General features: G+C 44.8%; 1 protein-coding gene across 2 annotated transcripts in view; it reads right to left on the bottom strand.

Annotated features, from left to right (window-relative positions):
• Positions 1-24,271, bottom strand: part of KIAA1671 (KIAA1671 ortholog) — a 58,845-nt gene extending 34,574 nt beyond the window's left edge. For both annotated transcript variants that reach the window (XM_026859423.1, XM_026859424.1), the window contains exons 1-5: positions 24,144-24,271; positions 21,941-23,600; positions 20,664-20,757; positions 15,705-18,905; positions 14,865-14,987 (exon numbers count right to left, since the gene is read on the bottom strand). In XM_026859423.1, coding sequence (XP_026715224.1) covers positions 14,865-14,987; positions 15,705-18,905; positions 20,664-20,757; positions 21,941-23,547 — 5,025 coding nt within the window. In that variant the 5' untranslated portion in view covers positions 23,548-23,600; positions 24,144-24,271. The remainder of the gene's footprint in view (positions 1-14,864; positions 14,988-15,704; positions 18,906-20,663; positions 20,758-21,940; positions 23,601-24,143) is intronic.
• Between the last annotated feature and the right edge of the window lie 899 nt (positions 24,272-25,170).

Here is a 25,170-nt window from a genome sequence, read left to right as displayed (position 1 = left end):
CCCCCCCCCCGCTACCACCACCCTTCCCAACGTGGTTCATGACACCACGGGGCTCACATCCATCCTTTAGACTACGGACCTTTGAGGGGACATTCGTCTTACTGCTCCTGTACAAGACGTATAACTCATGTACACTGCAACAACAACAAAACAGAACCAAAAAATCATCACAGCGCCATCACCTTGGCAAGACAAAATTCTGTGCCTTGCATCGTCATTTAAGAAAAGCCACATTTAAGCACAATACTCACACTTCTTGCGGATTTAAATAAATAAAAAAAAGTGGCGTGAACAAGGCAAAGCAGAGACACAGGGTGAGTCGGATCAAACACCAAATGCACTTGAAAGCTGCATGTTCCTCCAAATTAAACACTACGAGAGAAACCAGGTCAGATTTGCAGTAACCCCTATTAGAGCAACCAGATTAAATTTGCATTCCTTGTTTTCCTTGCAGAACTACACTTGTGATAAAAGAAAACACATAAATAATTTCCACGACTGAACGCTCCACGTACTTGTTTATACCTGCCAAAATAATTTTACAATTCTACCACCACGGTCACCCTTGATGGAATCAGTGGAAAAAGGCAGTTTCTCATTTCATTTGTAATCCCAGAAGTCAGCCAGCCATCCTTTCCCCTGGACAAAACTCTGCGCACTTTTACGGTAGTATATAATTATTCCAAGATTAATAAAAAAATCTGTAAACAAAGGCAATTGTTAAAATAGGAAATTTTAATCTAGGTTTTTAAACAATTTAAGTTTAAATAGGATTACTGGCAATAACTGCAGCAACCAGAGTGCCAAAACAATTTTTTGGAAAATGTTTATTCTTTTGTCCCCCAAACTATGTTTCTCTTGAACTTAAGAAAGGCCCAGTTAAACATCCTGAACATGCATAGTTTTTGTACCTTGAATTGTTTCAGTATAAAACAAAGCTATCAACGTTAAAGCTGAGGGAACAAGCTAAAAATACACTATGTTGTTTGAAAGCTCATGTACATAATCATTCAGCACTTCCCTTCCATCTCAATGGAGGAGGAAAAACCGAAAACCAAAACGGAAACAGGAAATTCCTACAGCGCAAATACTCTGCAAAGTACTAAAACCATTTTCTTTACATTTGTTTACGTCAAAGGGATCAAGCCAAGCAACAGATGGAGAGTTACAGGGTTTTTTTTCCATTTGTACAAATAAAAATCCACGATGAAGAAAGCTTTTTGTTGACGAACATTGCCATGCAAACTCCGATGTGGGCTGAAAACTGCCAACAAATTAGCCGTGAGCTTCGCCGTAAGCTAAACATTAGCTTTGGTATCACTTTAGGAAGATGCTATGGGACACCTGGAGCTCCCTTACAGTAGGGGAGATATCTGATGTCAACAAGAAACCCAGCGTGAAACCTATCCCTAAGAAAAGGAAGGTGCTCGCGTGGTGAAGCGACAATACGAGCACGTAAACAAACCCAAAGCCGGCCGAGCACCGCGTGCTCCCCGCGAACGTGCCCAGGCCTTCCCAGGAGCCTTCCCTCAAACACACCATCTCAGCACGCGCCTGATTCGATCTTCCCTGAGGTCCCAGTCGCAGGTTTGAGAACCTCCCGGGCACACCAGGCAGCCACGGGGCAAAAGCTGCAGCCTCCAAGGGAGCCAACTTGCACTGGGGAGACAAAACAAAGCAGTGGAAAACGTCCAGAAACAGTTACTTCTCCCTCCCTCGATCCAACAGACTCACATGCTAAGCACAGGGAACGGCGAAACATCTTTAACATCTTGAGGACAGAACGTGGCCTAAAATACCTCCAACTGCTACACTTCCCTCACCGGGCAAAGAAGGTAAGTGAAGTGAAAGAAAACAACCGTGAGAACATGCTGCTTCCGCTCGAAATGATAACAGGAAAACGGGGGGTTAGGAAATCTTTTGTTCCTGCGAGTCAAGTTACGTGCAAACAAGAAAGGACGATCCAACGCGAAGAGACAAAGTACTTCCTTCTCCCTGACTGGTACGAAGCTTCACTGTCAAATCAGCGACATTCAAACCCTCCCTCGCCAACACCATCGCAACCCCACCTCAGGGATAACGCCCGATTCCAAATCCAACTCCAAGGGTAACGCCGGATTCACCAATTTCATTCCTTAAAACTTCACCACGGAACTCTGATTCACCTCGCTAGGGGCAGTCTGAGCAGTTTTGTAGCATTCCAGCTCAGCCAGCATCTCACTCCTCATCGATAGAGAGGCCGGGGGCCTGTCACCCCCACCCCGCAAGAGCAGGAACCCCCTTACGTGAGCGGAGCCCTGCGTGTGCCCAGCGGAGCTTCAGGGGGAGCAGGAGCCGGCCCCCACACATTATCCAGCAGGTTCTAGCAGCCTGAAAACGTCTCCCCAAACTGGTAGCACTTGTGCTGAAGCTGCAGTGTGCTCCCGAGCAATTCCAAACACAACAAACGGGCAGGGCCAGCTTCCAGAAGTGACAGACAGACAGACCGACGGGCCGGCCGCACGCTCCGCCAGGGAACGACCCCTTCTCTGAAGAGCTGGATTTGGCCCGAGCATGCTACTCTCCTAAAGCCATCACCGACAGCTACGTTTACCCTGCCTTAAACAGTGCGTTTCTGCCATCCCTTTCAAAGGGATAAAAGACAGAACTTTTTATTACCGTCTGCCCGGAGACATTTGGCAGTATTTCTCCTTCTCAGAGGGTGCTCAGGTAATCTCCAACTACTAAAGCTTCCAATCTGACATTCAGAATTCAGAGAACTCTCGGCAGGAAGAACATGCTTTTTTTTGCGCCAGGGATTTCCTTCTTCAAAGCGGAGTAACAAACAGCTGGAAGGTCACGCTGCATCCTAAACCATCTCAGCTCTTCTCAACATCATCCCGCGCTCCCCAAGAGCTGTGTGAACCCCCCTTCCCAGTGCGCGCCCGGGGAGCACCGAGCGCCCCGGTGTCCCTTCAGTTTTCTCCCTACAAAACACTGTTCCACGAGTCTCTCATTTACATCAGCCACTTCTTGATCACGGCAAGTAGAATAAATATCGGGTGTGAGTTTATACAATGCATCCTTCACCTATTTTATCGTGCAAGACGCCATTTTTATGAAAAGAGCAATCGCGTTTATTTGCCGCCGCTGTGCAACGCTGCGCACGTACACAGCTACGTTATTCCCTTGCCTCCTCCTCCTCCTCCCCTGCACAGCACGTCAGCCCCACGTCACCCGACGGGAGGTGGCTGCACTGCCCGGCCACGCACAGCCCGAGGCTCCCGCGGCCCCGGGACGCGGTCGGGGTGCTGCTGGGGGCCACAAGCGACCCGGCCCCCCACCCGCACCAAGCTACACCCAGCCAACATACATTTGTGGCACCCAGAGCAGCAGCAGGGCAAAGGAACAGCCCTGCCACGCTGCAGAAGGCAACACCTTAAACTGCTCATCGGGGCCATCGCTACAGGTGTGCCCTTCATTGATATTTTTTACATTAAGCGCATTATTTCCTGCCAGGTCTGGACTTTGTGGATCTGAATGATCGATTTGCTGAAATTCCTTTTGCGTTCTCAGCCAGGTTTGCTGTATTTCCTGAATGGTGAAGCACTGCCGATCTCCAACCCTAGCAATCAAAGCTTGCCAAATATGTCCTGTGGTCTGCAAATAATCTATACTGCCCTTCCTTAACGTGGCAGGCATTTACTGGCCTCATCCATGAATCACTAAACCAAATACTACATTTTTTCCAAGCTTCATTCAGGCTTAGGGCTCACCTTAAGTTACTTTTTAAGAGCAGCTTTGCACTGCAGCACAAAGTCCTGTCGTATCTTGAGGAAAGTCCACTACAAAGAACTACTTTCACCACGCTCAAGCCGCTCTCCAAAACTCCGTTTCCTTTCAGTAAACACACACTGGCTGGATGAACGACTCACAACCGCTGAAAGAACAGGAACAATAGTGGGAACTTGGCTGTCTCCCAGCATTAGCGACATGGACAACAGCATGGGAAAGCAGGAACTGAGTCAAAACAACTTTAGATCAAAATATTATTAGTGGGGAGGCAGTGAAGTTAATCTGCTACGTATAAATGAGGTTTAACAGCCCGCGTTAGCCTCGTATCAGGAGCGTGGTCACTATTTGAGACTCTGTTTAAAGGGGAGGGGGTCAGGGGCAGACAGACCCCCCCACTCCAGCTGCTCCGCGCCGGGAACGACACCGTCATCACCAAAAAATAATTGCCAGGTCTACAAAATGGTTACGTCTTACTGACCGCAAACCTTATTGCGCCGAGTTAACCTAGAACGCTCTCTTTCATAAAAGCATTTTATGGTAAATTGAACTTAATACCACACCTAATTATAACAAACTGTCTTGGATCCTGCAGCGTTGCCTTCGCCCCAGCTCTGAAGCCGTGTGGGGACGAGTGGCCTCGGGCCAGCCCGCCGGCCGAACAGCACTCCCTCGTGTTCCTGCGGGGAACGGGCCTCCTCAGCCGGCCCGCGCTGGCCCGCTCGCTCTGAGCGACGACACGGAAGTGAGAATTCCTCCTCTACAGCAGCATCCAGAAATTAGGAAAACGCTTTCTGAACAGATTTTTCCCCTTGCTGAGGTTATTTGAAAGGAAGCGTTAGCTGCTGACATCGGCGCGGCACATCTGCCCCAGACACTACCTGGGCGTGAGGGATTTCTGAGTCTTTGGGAAAAAAACCTTACGCCTGAAACGTGATTGCCCCATCACCCGGAGTAAAGCCCCTAACAGAAGAGCAGCAGACACCATCCGCAGGAAAACCCCAGCACGCACAGAGGGAAGCCACGCAGCGCCAGCACGAGGGCAGGGGTGACCCTCGTTCCTCCCGCAGCCACCAAAGCCCTGCCGCAGTGACGTGTGACAGCAGCGACGTGTGACAGCAGCGTGGCCACTAACCACCTGCCACTTCCTCTGCACTCACCTGATAAAGGGGTACCAAAACCACTCTTAAAAGGTAGCAATTAAAATCTTGTCAAAACAACCTTTAGATCTTACTTCTTCCTTAAACACCCCAATTTTCTTTTTTGTCTTTGTAACTACTGTTTAATGACTGTTCAATAAAAAAAAATAAAAATAAGAAGGTCTTTTTAAGCCATCATGGTGCTGAAAGATAATATTTTATTTAAAACATGCCGTTTTCTATGGAATGCTTTCAAGATGCAGCGTTTGTTTGTTATCTGAACAGAAACAAGTGCCAGGCTGAGGGGAAACACCTCACCAAGAGCGGTACCTAGCACGCTCAGGTACCGTCACCCACACCAGGCGGCCCAAACTGCGCGGTGAGGCTGGAGCCCACTTCCATTGCAATGCTGCAGCCCCGTAGCGTGTGCGCGTAACACGGAGCTAGTAGATCTACGAGAGATTCTCCGCTCCTGACAGGACGCTGGTCTCCCACAGTGACCTCCCTTTTGGCAAAGCGGAGCCAAGGCCACGCTCAGACCACTCCTAAAATGTTTCCAAGGCATCTTCGGCCACTCACCTGCCCCAGATGCTTTTCCTGTCACCCATAATAAAACTAGCCGTTTGTGAGGTGCCGGGGTTTATGCACCTACCTCACACACTGGGGGGGATCCAGAGCAGGCCAACACCTGGCTGCCAAGAATCCCAGAATCATCCAGGCTGGAAAAGCCCCTGCAGCTCCTCCAGCCCCACCATGACCCTCCCCCTGACCCTTCCCAACTCCCCCAGATCCCTCAGCGCTGGCTCAGCCCGACTCTTCAACCCCCCCAGGGATCCCGGGGACTCCCCCCTGCCCTGGGCAGCCCATTCCAACGCCCAACAGCCCCTTCTGCACAGAAATCCTTCCTCAGAGACAGTCTAAAAACATGAGAAGGACCTTGTATTCACCGGAGCTCCCCACGCTCGCTCACATACAGGGGTGCACTGGTAGCTGCTCTCGGCTCTTCCAGCGGTCTTCTCTCATCTACTGACTTGTTCTGTCCTGTCTGGATTGAAAAGCAATCACATTGCTCTCCACCGAGCTCCGGGATTTTGATTTTTGTCCGTGATACCCAGCAGTGCAGCTGGGGGCCCAGCCAGCCCCTCGCGCCAGGCCCCTCACCACCCATCGAGCCAGCCGGCGCCGTTCTGAAGGTGGCTCAGCAGAAGCCATCACCGAAGTCGCAGCTGGTTCCTGACCAAGGTACTAAAAATTATACCTCATGTCCTGACACCAACCCTCTCCTCCCTACGGGTACTGCAGAGCCAGTTCAAAATCAGCCAGGGCTCTTTCCTTCTCCTTCAGCACCTATCCTGAACAGGTCCAGAGCAATCCCGTCTCTTGCCAGCTCCGTCCCCACTGCACGGAGTCTGGCCTCGGCTCACCCAGCAAGCTTATGTTACCTGGTCCTACTTGTGACACGGATCGCGTTTATCAGCGTGCTCCTACAGTAACCTCAGACACATCCAAAAAGAGATTACGTCATCAAAATTGCATCATCCCACAAAACACCCTGGGGCAGAGCCAGAATTGTTCCTAACTTCTGAGATGGCTGAGGACAGGAACAGAACCAACTGGGAGTGCTCCAGGAGCGGCCGTGTCCACAAGCAAGCCAAAAAAAAAGCTGGTTATTGGACAAAAGGCTTTACAGAGGAACAGGAAACCCCCCTACTGGCACGCTGACCAGCACAACAGCCTCCCTCGTGCAACTCACTGGACACAAGCGACCTGCACTTAAAGGACAACTTCTGCAAGCCAGGCCTAAAGATGTCTGGCATCAGCTGCAGCAAAGCTCCTCACCAGCTGGAAAAGGAATGATGAATACCCCATGTACCCTGGAAAATACTCAAATGTAATAAATATAGCATATGGTCACTGAAAGACTGGCTCTTGAATACATAACTACAATAATTAACCAATTAAAGATGATGAAAAGATCTCAGCTAGGAGGAAGGTACATGGCACAGCAGAGAAGGAAGTGATGACACGGAATACGGAGAGCTGTGATTCAGTCTCTGAATTTCAGCTGCTGAACAACAGACAACCACAGCGAATTTGGCGATGAGTGCGCAGTGCTCTGCGTACTTTACGCTGGTCCAAATGACAAATACAGCCTGTAACTGAGAATATGACTGAACGCAGCTCATTACGTTTGGATTCAGGTTGATGGAAAAGGCAGCAAGAGGAGTCAGTGCTGACACCAGGTGGATGGTGCAGAGCCAGCCCTGACAACAGCAGCCTATGGGAAAGAGGCTCAGGCAGGACCAGCCCCAGGCAGGCCTAGCAAGGGCTGCACACAGGCCTAAGAGGCAGGCTGGACCCTTTACCCCGACGGCCAGCAAGAGCTCAGTCGTACACACCAGTTCTATCTCCCACCATCTCCAGTCTGAACGGTCAGAATCAAAGAAGGATCGATACATTGCTCGAGTCACAAACCCACAAGCTTCTGAGAAATTTCTCCCAACAATGAACCTATTTATAGTACAAAGAGACAATTTCCAAGAACGAAGCAAACAGAGAGCGGTGTTTGAAAGTCCTGCTCTTCCCCCTCTCAAAGAAACATCAAGTAAGTTGATCAAAACCAGACTGTGTTATCACACCAGGCAGGAACTTCTGGATTCTTGAAGAGCCACCCTACAGACTCATAAAATCCTTATGCAGAAGTCTACAAGGCTCCATCAGCACTCCTGGCTTTCTTCTGTTCCTGTTGTTGGGTTTTTTTTTCTTGTTGGTACAGTTACCACAGCAGTTCTCAGCAGCTCTCGCTACTCTCATCTTCTATCATCAAGAAGTCCGATGCTCAGTCCTCCCTAGGAACCTGCTTCTCAGTAAGGCCTGGTCCAGTGTTACACATCACACTGGAGAAGACACCAGTCAAGAGGGAGCTGCAATATTTCCCTCATTAAGAGTGCAAACGATCCCGGTTTGGTAAGCTCCATCTTCTCCTCATTATTACAACTCGCACCGAAAAGGGAGCTCAAGCTTGAATTACTGGACAGAACTCTGCCTGCATCTAATACAACCTCCTGAACAAAGCATTTGGCTGGACACAAAGGCGACTTCTCAGAAACTCAGAGCTGTCACTCAACACCCCTGACCATGGGACACAGACTTCTTGGTGGTCAGTCATCATTTCACACATACTCGGGCAGACCGCAAACTAGGCTGTGCTCAAAAAATACTATGAGGATTCCTTCCGACAACTCTTCTACACATCACAATACTACATGTCCTATTCAGAACTCAGAAGAGGAACCAGCAGCAATTAGCAGACAGCTGGCACTGAGCAGGTCCACTGATGTCCAACACTGTGTAGGCGTAAAGAAGAAGAGATGCAACCTATCAATAACTCAGAATATTAGCTTTAAAAATGGATTTTCATTTTTTTTTTTTTAATTAAGGGTTACAGCTTCTTCAGGTACATCTACCTAATGAATAAAATACCTTCGCTTCCCAAGACAGATTAAATAACTCAACACAAAGCTCGACAACTAACCCCGACATCTCTGGTTACTCCTGATTATAAATGGAGAGAACCGATAAGTATCTCCTTAGTAGCCTTCGGCTGTAACATCAGCACAGAAAGTGACGGAAGGCATAGATGTGCTTTTCCCTTAAAATGTCTTTGTTTATATATTTAATATTAGGAATATCACATCTGCCCTTCAAATATTTTCTTACAACACATCAGGAGAGTGGACACTAGATATTTCTTGGGCATCTTTATTAAAGGCCTCTAGAAGAGTGTATACACACAGAAAACATAACGTACCTGTTCGGTTACAGACTATAACTGTACGGTATTAGATGTCATCCCAGGGATCTTCTGGACTCATCGAAAAGTTTGTTTGGTTTTGGGTTTTTTTGCCTGGCCTTGTGGAAAATCACCAGATATACGTGAAAGCAAAAGCGTTCGGAGATCTCTTTCAGACTTCTCACACCGTCAAACCACAAAGAACATCCTCCCCCTCATCACACTGGTCTGACATAGCATGCTAATCTTTGAATGTGCAATTGAAAGAAAGCTTGCCTCTTCAAAATCTAGCTAATCAAATAGAAAAAAAAAAAAAAGTGAAACATGGAAGTCTTTGGACATTTCTTACAACACTACAGTCTCCAACAGGAAAAGATTTTGAAGAAAATGCCCTGTTCTTCAGGTACTATTTTCTCTTCCAGCTGCACAAAAATTTACAGCAGGCAATCCCATCACACTAGTGATCAAAGCACATACAAGGCAAAGATTGTAAAATTAACCTCTAAATGAGGGAAGGCAGCTCTCTGCTAGTTTCCAAATGCCCTAGCAAACAGCTAACGCTGAAAAGTTTCAAGTGTCGGTGCTGATTCCAACGCTGAATTTACAGCTAAAAAAAAAATTAGCAGATTAGTTCAGACAATACTACAAGCAAATGAAAACCAGTATTTGATTAGTACAGAAGAAATTAAAATAGTAAGAGGTAATTAGGTTCAAAGCAATACAGTATCTATTCATAAAGGCTTTAAAAATCAAATTCATCTTTTATAAATGTGAAAAACTGAGACAAATAGCGAGCACTGGGCAAAAGGAACCCTTCCAAGCTAGCAGGGTAGCACAGTAGAAGCAGCCTGTTAAAAAGAGCTTTTCATTGAAGAGGGCCCTAAGGATTGTTTAAAGAGGAAGTGCTCACGGAGACGAGAGAAACCTGTGAACAGACAAACCAAAAATAGTCAGGAACTGTAAAACTACGCGCTCCCAACGCCGTTAGCGCCGGTCGTTTTACTGAAACAGCAGGCAGCAGCTCCAGCCGGCAGCAGGGGAAGGGGTGATGCTGGAAGCAGCCGTCGCCAGAGTCCAAGGACAGCTCTTACACAAATGAGGAAGAACGTTTCTAATGCGCAGTAAAACTACAACTCCTATGGCGGGACGTAAGGAGGAAATTCCAGTTACCGAGGGGGTTTTTCTGAGGTGCGTTCAAGCAGTCTGCACTCTCCCCGTTTTAAGTGAGCGTTAAAGATAAAACAGCCTCTCTCACCCAAAATAAATCCCGGGTTTAATGTTACTCTTCAGACAGACGGCAAAGTAAAGCCATCCCTACACATGAACATCCTCAGGATTTCTCAAAACAGTTAAAAACACCCAGCTTGGCAAGCACAATTACACCGAGGAGCGCACTCACCCACAAATACTGCAGAAACTTCAGCAAGCGCGGACAGTAATAATACTCCATCTTCCGAAGCTCAAAGCTAACGCAAAACCATCTTCGTTAGAGTCAGCCTCCCCGCTCCTCTCTGCCTCCAGCAGAAGTTAAGAGCAGACGGGAGCAATTAAAAGCAACATGAATAATGTAGAGTGTCTGTTTAGCCGGCCCCACGTCAGCACGCCGAGCTCTGTGCCTTTAACAGATGCTGTGGCTACTTATAAGCAGTAGCTGAGCTACCGGCACCATGTGACTTAACCACTTGTTATTTAGGATCTAACTGCTCAGACTTCTCCCATCTCGGTAATCCCTAACGCGTTAGTCTAGAATTAATAATAGTACTTTGGGTTTCGCACTAAAAAGCCCTTCATCTGGAAGGAAAGAGAAGCTTCTAAACACTCGGTGTTTTGCCGGCTGGGTTATGAAACGCTATTAACGCCACCGCAGTTGTCGGGGTTGCTAGCTGACCTTATTTTTCAGTAATGTACAAGAAAAAAAAAAAACAACAAACCCCACACGTGAAAGAAAAGCTCCTGCTTTTAATATAAAAATGTCTTTTGTGAATGAGAAGAAATAGACACAACAAAGTGTCTTTTTTTATACCCCGGGAACGTTCCCAGCAAACGAATACTACCAAAAAAGGAAGAAAGTCTGGGCAAACCGAGTTATTAACCAACACTGGGTCATCCTCCTCCGGGCTGTTTTGAGAAATAGGAAGCAGAGCTAAGTGATCAAACGATGGTAGGTGTTTTGTGAAGAGCAAAAAATGAGAACCGTAACCTTCCTATCTGTTCCCACTTTTGTGGCCTCCGTCCTTTTCTGGATGGGAAAAGGAAAGCCAGGTGACAGGGAGCCACCCACGGAGGACACCGACCGCCTTCCCCCACAGCCCCGCACTCCTCAGGCCCTCACCTGAGAGGGGACAAAACACCTTCCAGGACGCCACAGCCTCCTTTGCCTGCAATTGTGGGTCTGGATGTTGAAGAAAAATACCCCCCCCACACACACCCTGCTTTTCTAGCGGCCTCCTGTAAGATCTTGCAGAGCTGACAAATTCTTCTGATTTCCGTCCAGGTTGACTCAGTTTTTAGGCAATAATTGACACACGATGGCTTGTTCAGTGCATCTGCTTCCATCCGGAAAGGAGTGAAGCTGCAATTTTTGAGGCTTTCTACGATCAGAAGATGAGGGGGCTTGCTTTGTGGTGGGCAGGAGAGAGACCTGTCGTGGGCACAACTGGAAACAACTGGTCAACTGCGACAAGCCAAACTATAAATTCATCTGCAGGTGTTTAGAAAATATTTATCTTCTCTCCCTTGCAGTTAATTTCCAAAATATTTTTAAGAGTCAGCTCATGATTTTCTTAAACAAATCCCTTCCCACCCACACATCACAAATACGTGCATCTTTGTACGGATACCAGATTTTCCTCACCAGAGGACAAAAACCCCCCCGAAGTTTAATATAAAATAAATGAAGCGCATAGCCAGAGGCTTCAAAATAATTCGTGCCTACACCAGTTCTAGTACCAGAGCGCTCTGGTTTAGCTACCCAAAGCAGCAGCTTTGGTTATAAACCCCAGTTGCGTTCCAGAGGGAGGCTCAGTCCCTTCCGCAGACACAGCTGCTTCTACCTGGGAGGTGAGCCCATCGCACATTCCTCAGTTTTTAACTCATAAAGACTTATCAAGTCTTGATGACTCAACCAGGAATTGAGGTTTGCGACCGAACGTCAGAGAATTAAAGACCTGTTGTTGCCGGCTGTGATGGAATCATTGCCATTTGTGACAGACAGCTCTCGAAAACCTCTTCTGAAACTGAGGGGGTTTCCGCAGCACGTTGCGGTTACGGCGCCTTCTCGGGAGCACCAAGTGCTTATTGCCCCGAGGTCTGCAACGGGCTGCAGAACCAGGGAGCGTTTTATTTTACGGGTAGTCACACCGGGGGCTCACAGTCCCTCCAAGGGAAAAGACCCCTACGACAGCCTGGGGCACTAAGCCATGCAGACGAGCTCGCTGCCTGTCGGACACTCAGAGAGATCCGTGGGTAATTCTGAGAGTTAAAATCCCAGTTGGCCGGAGCAAACATAAAACCAACTTTATTTTTATACCTGTATCGTGATGCGGGCAGGGCCAAAGCACAACACACAGAGTATGTGACTTCACGAAGGAGTAAATTCTTAACTGGGCAGGGAAAAGTTTTGTCTCCTCGATACTGTTAGCTCTAGCAAAGCAAAGAGGAAATTATCTATTCACATAAATTCTATTCTTTTCTTTAATCCTCTACTAGGTGAAGCCCTTCAATCTGAAACTACCTCCTTCTTCACTAGAATCAGGCTGTATCAGAGTGAGAATGGAAAGGAAAAATACGTTGGAATAGAATGTTTAACTACTAAGCTACAATTAGCAGTTTGAAAGATGATGATATCTTGAGACGTGCTGTAGCATTTTTTTTGCCACTATGCCCCAAGAAAAAGGGAGAGATTTCCCAGCTAAACGGACAGAAGACTAGAAACTGTTCAAACAAAACAGGTTTTGTTCCCTTCTAACCCTCTTTCAGAAGGTGTTCAAAGCAAAACACAGACCACATTCAAATTAAGAGGAAGTTATGTCACTTAACCGGGATCCTCTGGATCTCTCTCCACCTCGGGCATCCCTCGAACTCAAACCCAGCGACAACGCAGCTCTCCACCAGAGGGAAGTGTTGAAGCGCACGGGTGAGAGCAGCCACAGCACAGCGAAAGTCTTTTTGATTTTTCTCCGAATGAAAACAAAGGTATTAACCCTGGTGCCTGGAGAAACGGTTCGGTTTTTACACCATCTCCTGCAATATTTACGTGGGGCTTTGGAAAACACGGAGGTGCGGTGAGTCTCCTCCCGAATGCACGTAAAAATTGCTTCTCTGCACCTGCTCGCTCAGGATTTACACGCGCGAAGGCCAGACCGCCCTTGCTGCTACCGTGGCACTGCGGAAGAAGCAGCGCCTCGCCGTCAGGCTTTTCACAGCCAGACGCAGGAGCAGAGCACTTGGGTCCTAAGGAATTCCGGAGGATGCTGGACAGGGGAGTTTTCTCTTTCAGGAGGGCTGACAGCCTTCCTTTCCTGACTCAGGCTGTACTTGATGAAGCCAGAGGGTGATTCGGAGTAACCTCACACTTAACGACCCAGCTGGAGAACAACAGTCATGTTTATCGGAGTACAGTACCGGAATAGTTCAATTATCCCAGCACTAGTTCTGACAGCGCTTTTCTCCCACATATTCCACCCTGTCAACGACACCTTTACATACCCGCGCTAAACTGACGGCACGCGACAACTTTTAGGGATTAAATTATGATTGTCAACTCTGTAAATAACCCAGACTCTCCCCAGGATGAGCGTTCAGCATGAAGACCACGGGAAAGACGAGGGGATATCACAGCCCTTGGATACCTTCTGCCAAGTTTTTAAGACTAGAATGGAACAGCATGAGCCCTGCTTCCAAAACTCCCGTTAGGAAAACTGTTTACAAAATCCGTATGGGTTTGGCTGTTTTTCTTCACTAGAAGAGGAAAAAAAGAGCTCAGTTCCTTTCCTTTTTTACCTCCTTGTCTATTCGCTATGAAAGGGCTGTAAATAACAGCATTGGGTAACTACAAACCCGGGTCTCTGCAGAGGGCGATACATTCAGTCACCACACGAGTGTGCTAGCAGACAGATGAGGTTTGACCTTGGGACAGCACGGTAACATCTTCCAGCCACCCCTTTCCCATACAAGTGGAAGAGTTGTGAAAAGACATCCAGATTTTCAAAAACTGCAAATACGGATGCATCAAGTTATAGAAGAGTAAGGTCTGAAATGACCACAGTATTATTCCAGTGCACAAGGTTAAAAAAAAAAAAACAAAACAAACAACAAACACCAAACCCAAAACAACCCACAGCACTTGCAGTGGTTTCAAACAAGTTCTTCCAGTAAGGAAGGATTTTAGCAGCAGCAGCAATGTCTCTCTCATAATTCTCTGCTGCTGCTGTGGTTTTTAACCCGTTTATTTTCCACGGAAAGTGCTGATATTTCATTTGCTTTGTGACCTTCAGAAAACCCAGATCTTAGCTTTGTATTTCAGAACAACCTCTGGACAGAGGATACTATTTCCCAACACAAAATTAATCTGTGGGCTGAAGACAGGACATCTTTCTGCTACTTCTGAGAGTATCACCCAAAAACTTTACGTGGGAATTTACCCCAAAAGTTTGCTTATTAGAGACAAATCAGGCTACCAAAAATGTCAGCTGTGATTCTTCATAACTTAAATAGTTCTCTGTGTGTTGCCAACAGAACAAAAATTCAACCCATCACTTTTCAGGCTAGGACATGGTTCTATTTGTCTGCACAATCCTCCAGAAAAGATTTTCTGGAATCTAACCAGTTTTCATTATCTAAGCTGAGAAGCAAACAAAAAGCATAACGATCTAGACCCATCTTAAGTTTTCAGGATGAAAATTCTTTGCTCAGAAAGCGAACAAGCTGCACGGTCAATGCTCTGTGTTGGAAGATTTGGCACAGAGCAGTGTGGTGGAACCTCAGGGAGAAGCCTTCTCTGCCAGCTAAACTCCACAGCAAGTGCATCTGCTCCTTCTGCTAGGAAGACACAGATTTTCTTTCACCGATACGTGCAAAAATAGCTGAATGGAGTAAGCCCGGTGCATCTCCCGTACCTCTCCCCCAGCCCCTGCCCAAGAACCTCCTCCACAACAACGTACCGGCCCGTTGTCTGCCCTTCTGTCCTTATAGAAACTGTGCCGGCTTCTCTGAGCGGAAACCAGTGGAAATTCTGGTCCATCTGTTTTGTCTGAACTCTGCTTGGTCCACTCTTTCCTAGAAGCCTGTTAAAATACAGTTACGTACGTTGTTACATATACATGCATACACCTGCGTGTAAAAAATGCCCTTTTGAAAAAAAAAAAAACCAACCCACAACCCAACACTAGAGGAAGTTTGTATCTTGAAACACAAAATGGAAGAACATTAATAACCATCAGCCTCCGACTGGCGATGCATTAATGCATTCCCGTGTTCAGGGAATCACTAGTGTTGCACCAAAGCACTATCAGCAGTGAACTTCCACATACAAATGAAGGCCATTCACCCAGTAAAAAAATATATGTGCTTCCTTCAGAAAAAAAAAAACCCACACACACAAAAACAACCCACACCAAAGGAACTCCAAAAAGATCACTGCTGACAACTTATAAATTAAACCCAAGCGACTTCTTTTCAAATAATTATAAAAATGCTGAGTTAGCAATATAACATCCTCAGTTCATAGCATTAATAAAATAATATGCACGTTTCAAAGTTTTTTCAAGCTCTCCATGGAAACATCAATAAATATTTACACACGTGAAACAAACATCTACTCATCTGGCACAACACAAATTCCTCCAGAAAACACAACCCAAAGGGAAATTTGAGAAGCATGTATCTGCTCACGTGCTGCAAAGTCCCAGCGAGTGCTGAGAAGCAGAACAGAGGCACAATAAAAGCTGCTCCTCGCTTTCAATTTTAGGTACAGGAAACACTAGGACGCCGTTTGGTAATACCTTTTTATCCTCCTGGAAGAATGACTCCACCTGGGATGACATCTTGTGTTTCCACCCCGTATCGGCACTTTCCAAGGGGAAGCTCTGCCTGCATCGGTGCAGATCCCTCCTTCCCCTTACTTCTTGCATAAGGGGTAGATTGTTTTTTCCTTGGCAGCTCTTTTCTGAATAGGATCGTCTCAAATCCGGGGCTGCACTTCCTAACCCAGACGTGTAGTTCTTGCACTCAGTTTTAATCTTCCCATTGGAACAGTCGCTCTCGCGCGTCGTCTTATTTGCGTTGTCCTTGCTCCTGGTTACAGAGCTCCTTGCCGCGTTTCTGCTCCGATCTCCTTCTGGAGACACCTCCAAGAACTGCTCTTTTGTGACCAACTTCTTCTGTAAGAGGCCATCATCTGCCTTTAAGGACAACTTGGAAGCAAAATTAACTTCCCACCTTTGGTCTGTAGCAACTGCATTTATCGACTGCACCTTATCAATTACAAATTTGGGACTTTGATTCCTGGAAGTTAAGTTCACGTCTTCATCCTCATCAATGATGAAAGTTTTCTTCCTCGTGAACTCCACAGGTGAATTATGGGAATTTACAAACTTATCTGAAAAGAAGCCGCTAGGATTTCCCCAGTAAGGAGGGCTGAACTTTCTATCTTTGGACTTTTGTTTATCAAATTCAGGGTTACATGATTCCAGTCTCTCTTTGCTCTTCTCATTTAGAATTAATTTCTCTGGCCTGTGGTACTCTTCTGCGTAGTCACCTTGTTTGTTATCACCAGAATAATGATCTGATCCCTTCCACTCTTTCCAGCTGTAAGAAGTTGTCCTATCCGACACGTTTCTTTTGTTCTTTGATTTCTCCCTCTGAAAGGAATCAGAGAGCCTGTCCTGAACGTTACAGGCCTTCATTGATTTTTCTTTATAGTCTGCCATAATCGCATCGACATCAAGAATCTGGGATCTGAAACCACCCTCAACCTTCCTTTCAGATACATCGTAATTATTTTCGCTCTTTTTCTGGGGGACTAATTCACTGTCTTTATGTAACTGTGCAAAATGCAGCGGGGATCTGAGTTCATGGTAAGAGGAGGCTTTTCTGCTGCTGCTTTTGAGATCAGTTTGAGCTGTATTTTCCAGATCCTGTTTTAACAGGAAAGCATCAACATCTATTATTCTTTCCGTAGGATGATCCAGACCTCTTTCGTGATGCTGCTGGTTTCCTCTCCTAGATACATGAAAATTACCAAATGCAACGTTTTTGAAAAAAATATCATCTTTGTCTTCTTCTTTGACCCAATCCTTGTTATTATGCACTTCCCGTGAGTCTTCTCTACAATTTGCACTCGTCAAATTTTTATTTGGTTGCTGCAATAAAGGTTTGGACCTTCCAGGAAAAACAGGGTCCAGATTAATTGTTGCGCCCTCACTTGAGCTAGAAATTGTATTTGTCTGACTTGCACCAGCAGCATCAACAAAGCTTTTCTCTTTTTTGTTACCAGGAATCTGATAAGTCACTGCAAAATAAGTTGCCTTTGGCTCAAAAGTAGAACTCTGGTTTTTCAAGTAACCCTCAGGACTGCCAAGAACAGTTTGGTTTGCCTCATTCCCTTCCAGCCCTTCTTTGCTTTTTTTGCTTCTCTTTTTGACTGAACCTTCATCCAATTGCAGTGAATCTGTCCGACTCAGCCTTTTGCTGTTTTCAGGAGTGATGACTTCTTCTGTCTTGGTAGAATCCCGAGGCAAGGTCCTCCTCCTCCACCTTTCCGAAATCTTCAAGTCAGAAACGCTGCTTCTGGTTCTCCTGACTTTTTCTTCTGGATCTATCACTCTGATTTTTTCGCTGTTTTCATGAGCTGAACTATCTAAGCTGAAGTCTTGTTCTTTCCAATTGAAGTCTAGACTTTTCCTCAAACCAAAGGCCCTAGATTCCTCTTTGCAAATGGTTAGTACTTTCGTATCAGCATGGTGGCCACTGGAAGATTTACAAAATTGTCCACTGGAAAGCACCGAAGAAGACTGGGCCCCATGTTTATTTACGCTTGTTGAAATAACTTCACGATCAAAGTTGGCTCTGAACTCGTAGCTCTCTGTCCCACCTGGCCTAAAACTCCTCTTCTCGGAGGAGCATTTCATCATGTTAGACCTCTCCGTTTTATCCATGGAAGAGACTTCACTCTTATCATTTTTAATTTCAGAAAGTAGTTTGTCTACTTTTTCATTCACTCCCAAACATTTACCTTTGTTTGTAGAATAAGGTATTTTCTCAGCTATTAGTATTGGATCAGCGTCAGTTCTAGCAGAGTCTTTTTTCTGTTCAGGTGAAGTGCATTCACTGAAGAAAAAGTCATTAGGTTCTCTCACCGCAGACTTGCTTGTAAAAACTTTTGTGTCTCTCACTTCTGAAACGTTACCTTCTTTCAGGTAGAGAGTTTTATTATTCGCCCTAGCCGACTGAGCAGCGCGTAGGACATCCTCATCGTTTTTATTCTCTTTCACAGACGATTTTCTAGTTCTGAGTGTCATGGCCTTTTTTTCAGGAGCCATTGCAATGGCTTCGCTAAGAGCCCTTTCACCACACGTCTGAAAGATTTCATACCTTGGCTCTATTCTTTGGTAAATTAGAGAGTCTTCTACATTTTTAGTGGTTTTTTCACTCTTCTCAACCAAAGATTTTTCTAAGAGAATTCCCGGAGTCACCTTCTTGTCTTCACTTGAACAAGCTGGTTTTCCACTTTTTTCTGCATCTCCCATATGTTTTGATGAATCAGATGGCTTGTGATACTCTCTCTTTATGCTAGTGGTTTCCTCCACTCCTCCCATCCACGGCTGTCGGCCGTGCCCCGAGGTCACCGCCTCGCGCTTTGCCTCGGGCTCGTTACTCACTCTCGGTGCAGAGTCACTTCCCAGCTGATCAGCAGCAACGTTGTGCCTCTGAACATTATGGTCAAACATGGTGGCTCGGACAGTTTTCATGTAGGTCTTTTCCAGCAGTGTGGTTGGTTTTAATTTTTTTTCCAAGCTGCTTGTGAATGAGACTGAATTTTCACTTTGCTGAGAAAGATGCGGACCATCCCCAAGGAAGCTTTCTTTCCTCTCTACCTGATCAGGTTTATTTGTCATTTTTAAAATCTGCCGGGGTTTCCAAGGGTTCCCAACAGCATGTGCTTCGGTGAAGTCTGTGCCGTGTGTAAGCTTGATCTCTTTACTCTGGAACAAGAAAATCCAACGGTTAGGACGGTTTATTTAGAAGACGTGCAATAAAGTTTATTTTAAAACTTGCCTGTGCTACTCTGTGCGACACAGCCCGCACAAGTTAAACACATCCACGGAGACCAAGGTAAGCTAAAACAAACGTGCAGCTCCGGCTTCTGAATCTTGACTATAACAGAATTATCTCAAAACTTGATTTTTATATTTAATACAAAAAAAGGAAAAATGTATGAAGTGTTGATCCAGGAGAAATGCATGACTCTGTGCTCCCGAGCTCAGATTTCACAAGACATTTTAGTCTGAATTTATACCCGCATCATACTCCACGTGCAAAAATAGTACAAAACTGTAGAAGGTTCATAACCCCAGCTACCACAGGAACACTTATGGGCAATTTATGTTGCAAGCCCTCCAGAAATTCGAGTTCTAAAGCAAAGCATAGAGCAGTACCACGGGGATGTAGGCACCTCCAGAGCACGTCCGAACTCCTGGGGGACACCACCAAATAGCCCCTATTTTGTCAAAACTGTCTTTTCACATCTAGCTGTTCACTAACTAGTTACGTGGTCAGTAACTGCAAGGAACATGAAGGTCTGAGTAAATATCACAGCTGGAGCTGCTCAGCGGAGAAGAATGTTAACGCTGAGCTGAAGCAAAAAGAAAATAGGAATTAACACTTGTTGCCAATTTTTTACTATTACCTACTTGCAGGAAATACAGCTAGCATCTTGAAAGCTGTTATTTTTGATAACGTAAATTGAAAAAGCACAGCATGCAAATAAATAGAGTCAAAGAAAACTCCCCGGTCCTACAAGAGTTCCAATTTTTTTTTTAAATTTACATTTACAGCTTGGAATTGACTTAAAATTCTCTCTAAAAAAGCTGAAGAACATAAAAAAATAACACTAACATCTATAAATACAGATTTTTAAATCTGATCTATGTTCTTCTAAGAATTCAAAGGAATTTTTTTTAACCCTGTTTTATTGTCAGACTCTGAAAACAGCACTTCCACTAATGAAATATTTCCTTTTTAAAACAAATTGATCTTTAAAATTATATTAAACCACAGAAATTTTCTGCCTACCTACTAGTCTCCTTAACCATATATTCCTCTCTTAAACCTAGACAGGAAAAGCACAGCCATAAGAACTCACAAGAAAGACCTTTAAAACTGCATTAAGTCACCAATACTAAGAAGTGTCAGCACAGAAGTTATGTTTTGCGACACCGAAGTGTGGTGTGGAAACGAAGCCAGCCTAACGGCTTTTATTATACAGCAAGTTCTGAGTTGCTGTAATGTCAAGAATTCTAAGGTAAATGTTATTTGGGAGATTTCCCCAGAAATATACAGCATGTATTTAACAAGAAGTTGTGACTTAGATGTACAGAAATCTACTACACTGATGCTATGCTTAGAAAAAAATAAAGGATAAATCCCTGCACAAAACCACGGCAGCCACAGCCCATTCACGATTGGTTTTCACGTGTTAAAAGTCCCTTTAAAATTGCCTAGAAAAGACTTTTCACTCTGTACCACTGCATGCATTTAACAGCACGTGTATTTAACTTTTAAATACTCAACAGACACGATGCTCCTATAGCCTATCAGCTAAAGACAGATTTACCCGAGAAAACCCACTAGATTAGGGTCACTCTTACCCATCCTCTGGTCACTGACACGCAGGACAGCGCTCTCTGCCTTCTAAACACAAACCCAGCCGGAGACCACATCAGCCGGTGCCATTTTCTTACCTTCTGATTTTCTTGCATTTCGTTGATGGGGTCGTTTCTAGTTTCAGCAGGTTTCTCAGGCTTCGCTTCACCGCTTGACGCGGGACTTGAAAACCTAAGACAAAAAGACCTCTGTTACTTTTTTTTTTAATCCAGCTAGTTAGTTAGCTAGATAGTTAGCTTCCTACCAAAGCAGACTCATAGAAATCAACCAATAAATTATATTTCTTAAAGGCAAAACATCACTATTTCACAAGTATTTGGTGGTTTAACTGTATCTGGACCAAAGGGTTGTTGTTTCCCAAAACGTGGGTAGTTACGCAGCTTACTGTATGAGATTCAGAGATACGTAACGAGGCAGCGAGATACCAACACTCTCATGCCTCGGTCAAATTTCTTTTCCTTATTTTGATCACAATGTTCAAAGACCAAGGTTTGCTGTAAAACTCTCCAATTCCACTGTTGACAAAGCAGGTCCTGTTTGCCAAACATCTGCCGCGTCCGCTACACAAAGCGCACTTCCTTTGCGCTACCAAAAAACCGTTATTCTTCTTGCCTCATCCCTTTGTCATCACACACAGAAGGTGAATTATCCAGACCAGCACCAGCCCGGCAGCGTGGCCTCACACAGTACTGCGAAGTGCACAAAGAGCGACCTCATTCCTGTCACAAATTGTTATGATTTTGAATAATCAACCGCCCAACTTTGTAACGAGAGAATGTATTTTATCTTGGAGTGAATCTCTTTTTACTGGACAAGATTTTTTTTTTTTTTGGTTGTTTTTCCCGTTTTGGTATGTAAAAATTAGCAGATCTCACATTAACAACACTGCTCATCGCCGCAGCTCAGGCAGAATAAACATCACAGAACTTTGGGCTTTAACATGACAGCGAAACAAGATTCCTGTCTGGCTGAAAACCGGATACTCTACACCGCTGTCAAAGACGCGGGAACCATTCTTTTGCTTTCTCACCAATATATGAGCTCGCAGCCTACAATGCTCACCTCAAGATTTCAAAATGCATGAAGTGTTAATAACAGATATACAGTTACAGTAACATGCAAAGGCCACAATATCGACAGCTTTTTTATTATTTTTAAAGCTGTTGTCGGGGTATATTTCATTAAATATTCTTTTTTTGGCATATGAAAAGGTGGGAAAAGGGCTCAAGAATAATAGTACACAGAATACATTTAGTGGAACCAAAATCATCCGTTATTTTACCGTACTGAGAGCGCTATTTTTACTGAATGTGATGAAGTTAAGAGGATTAAATACAATTTCTCTGCAACCTACATCTTGGTTAAGTCTGCAGAAAGTGGTCGTGATTGAAGTGACCTGCGTAGATTTCCTGGCTTAACGTCGGGGTTTTCTGCTGTCAGCTCTTTGATCCTCTGTTGGATGTTCACACATCTGTTTTCCTTCTCAGCAGCTGATGGGAGCAGCTCCGTATCCACCGAGGTACTGGGATTTTCCAAAGTAAACAAACTGATGTGCTTTTTCACACTACCTCTTATAATATTATCCTCTTTTTCTGAGGAAGCAGCAGGGCTTTCACAGCCTAGAAACACACACGTTTCCGTTTCACCCAGTCTCTTCTCCCCCTTACTAGTTCTGCTTTCACTAGTGCTTTCATGGCTTCTTTCAGGACTGTGCAAATTAGTCGTTATTTCTGGCTTTGTCTCAATTTGTTCACTTTTAGATTTAAGCTTTGTTTCCCATAGGTATTTTCCACTATTTAAGATGCCAACGTCCTGACTACTGCACTTCAAGTTCGTTTTTGAAGAACTGCCTTTATTAAATTCAGTTTCGTCAGGTTTTGGCCCCATTTCAGACTGATCATGACAGCTCACATCAGTTAAAGAAATGATCGATACATTCTCCTTGCTTTCACGAGACGAACAAGTCTTCTTGCAAGAAGAAAGATCTTTATGTTCAAACTTAGCTGTCAGGTCCATGGATAGAGGTCTTGGTTTTCTAACCCAGGATTTCTCTGTAGGAGATTTTTCCTCCGAAGCTTCCACGCTGCGATGCTTTTGATCTCGTAATGATTCCAGAAAAAAAGCGGATACTGGTCTATGCTTTGGCCTTTGCTGCACATCAGTAGAGAAATCAACTTTACTGTTGATATTATTTGCATCATCGTTGTTTTTCTCCCCCGGATGAACTTCATAAGCGTCTTTTTTTTCACCCGTTTTGAGGGAGTTCCAAGAGACTGGTCTGAGGCTGGAGGAAAGCGATATCTGCCTGTGGAGAGACCCTTCAGGGCTCCTGAACGCCTCGGGTGGCTGAGATGGTTTCTCCAGCTTCGCACTGCACTGAAGCTCTTTTGTTTGCATAGTACTGAGCACCCTGCGGTCATCAGCAGCCCTTTTCTCTTGGGCCAGGCTTACCTTTGATTGCTCTGTGCCTGCTGTCTCAAAAAGAATGACAGTATTCGCACTGGGACCAGTGTAGAAAGTCATGTTGGTGACCACTTCACTGCCAGACTTACTGCCATTTTCAATTACTTTCTGATCTACTAACGGAGGAACACTTCCACTTAATACCTTAACAGACGATGTTTCTTCAGCGGCCTTTCTAAAGAGACTGCTTGATCGGAAAGCCGGAGTAGGTGGTTTTACATTTGCAAAAGTATCTGAAGATTTCTCTTTAGAAAAAGGCTTTGGGAACAGTCTTGGCCTTGATCCTAGCGACGGCATTGTTGCGGATCTCAGACTACTCCCAAATTTGTTCTTCTCTTCAAGGTTTAGTGATGCTGAAGCCTCCCTTGTCTTGTTACTTGCATCTGAAAGCACACTCACATACACACGCTGTGATTTATCCTCATTTCGGATTTCATTTAAGTCAGGTACTGTCGTCAAAGACGCCAAAGCAGAATTTATTTCTACTCTTGTTGCCATAGTTGTAGTTATACATTCAACAAAACTGAAAAAATCCAACAAGGAAAAAGAATCTGGAAAAAAAACCAAAACCAAGTGTTGATGTAGAGTCAGCATGAACATCAAATAACATCATTCTAATTTAAATTCATACGGTAGCTAAACTCAGATTAAGGTGCCTTTCAGATATGCTGTTTACAGAGTGTACCACATAATGAAAGACATACTGTTCCTCCTCCTCTAAAAAAACCCACCAAGAAACACCATTATTCATTGATTAGGCCGACCAACCAAAGAGCACACCCCAAAACCTGCAAGAGCATCTGCACAGCGCTAAGTTCCCATGAGTCAAGTAAATTTCAAGGGTTGAGACATTTGAAGAGATTCATTTCTTTTTTGAAGCAGACACCACAAACACCAACTCCTTTTTACAATACAAACAGATGGCCAGATGCACGGAGCACGTCCTTTCAAACTAACAAAAATATCAAGATTGGCGTGACTGAAGGTGTTATTTGTTGTCTATTAGCTAAGGCCTCCAATTAAACAATGGAATTATATATATATATATATATATATATATACTACAAATCTGCAGGAGCTTGGCTACGACTCACTGTAATCTGCATTTTCTGCTGCAACCAACCCATACAACCCGGTTCACTTCTCATAGTGAAGACGAGGTCTCGGTCGCCAAGATCACATGGATAGCTGTGGAAAACGATCACTTCGGCAGCGCTCTCTCCTGCAAATAAACAAAGAGCGTTCAGATTCAAGCACGGCACATACCCCGACCTACACAGGTAATACCCCACGAGACAAAAATCCTGAGCGTTTTAAGGAAAAGCAGCTGGCTCCCGGTTGGAAGTGTAAAGCCACCTGATTTAACTGTATAAAGCAGAACGCTAATTTTCCAGCCAGTTATTAAAAAAAAAAAAAAAAATTCAACAAGAAATTACCAGCCGAAGGTGTAACTGAGAGGTGAAGGGTAAATAACTTGGTGGGCACAACAGACCAAAATCTGAACATAGTCAAAACCACGTTTCAAGCGAGCGCTGCTGGCAGATCCAAGCGCTGTCAGTCACTGGTTAAACACAGAGCTCTGCATTACTGTCAGCTCAATTACTGTAATTTACTTTATTGTAAATCTCCGTTCTGTGCCAACAGCACGCAAAGCGCTACCTGCGAAGCTGACCTCGAAACGGCCGATTTAAAAAAAAAAAAAAAAAAAAAAAAAAAAATCTAACTTTTACCATGACAAAGAAGCTTTTCCAATGTCTCGCCGACAAAGGCAGGAGGTTCACTTTGGCTTTAATTATATTCTTACTGCAGAGGTGAGGGAAAACCGGCAGCAGTTAGAATTTCAGCAACAAGAAGTAACCTGAATTTTTCCTAATAAAAAGTATATTTAAACTTTGCAGCAGATGCGAGTGGCTACGTAAGGTTAGATGTTTTTTGGGGTTTTTTTCCCCCCTTTAAAAGCTTTCATATTTTTAATTTTTAGGAAATTCATACTGTATTTCATAGTCTTTCACTTAGGGGCTCAATTTTGTGTTGCCATCCTCTTGTCTACTTTTGGGCAGCCTTTGGATTCCTGTCGCCTGATCTAGTTTGGCGTGTATTTACCCTACAAATATGCCCATT

Source organism: Athene cunicularia (assembly GCF_003259725.1).
Source record: "Athene cunicularia isolate RWA chromosome 15 unlocalized genomic scaffold, athCun1 chr15_part1, whole genome shotgun sequence".
Lineage (NCBI taxonomy): Eukaryota > Metazoa > Chordata > Aves > Strigiformes > Strigidae > Athene > Athene cunicularia.
This window is presented reverse-complemented; position numbering and strand designations above follow the sequence as displayed.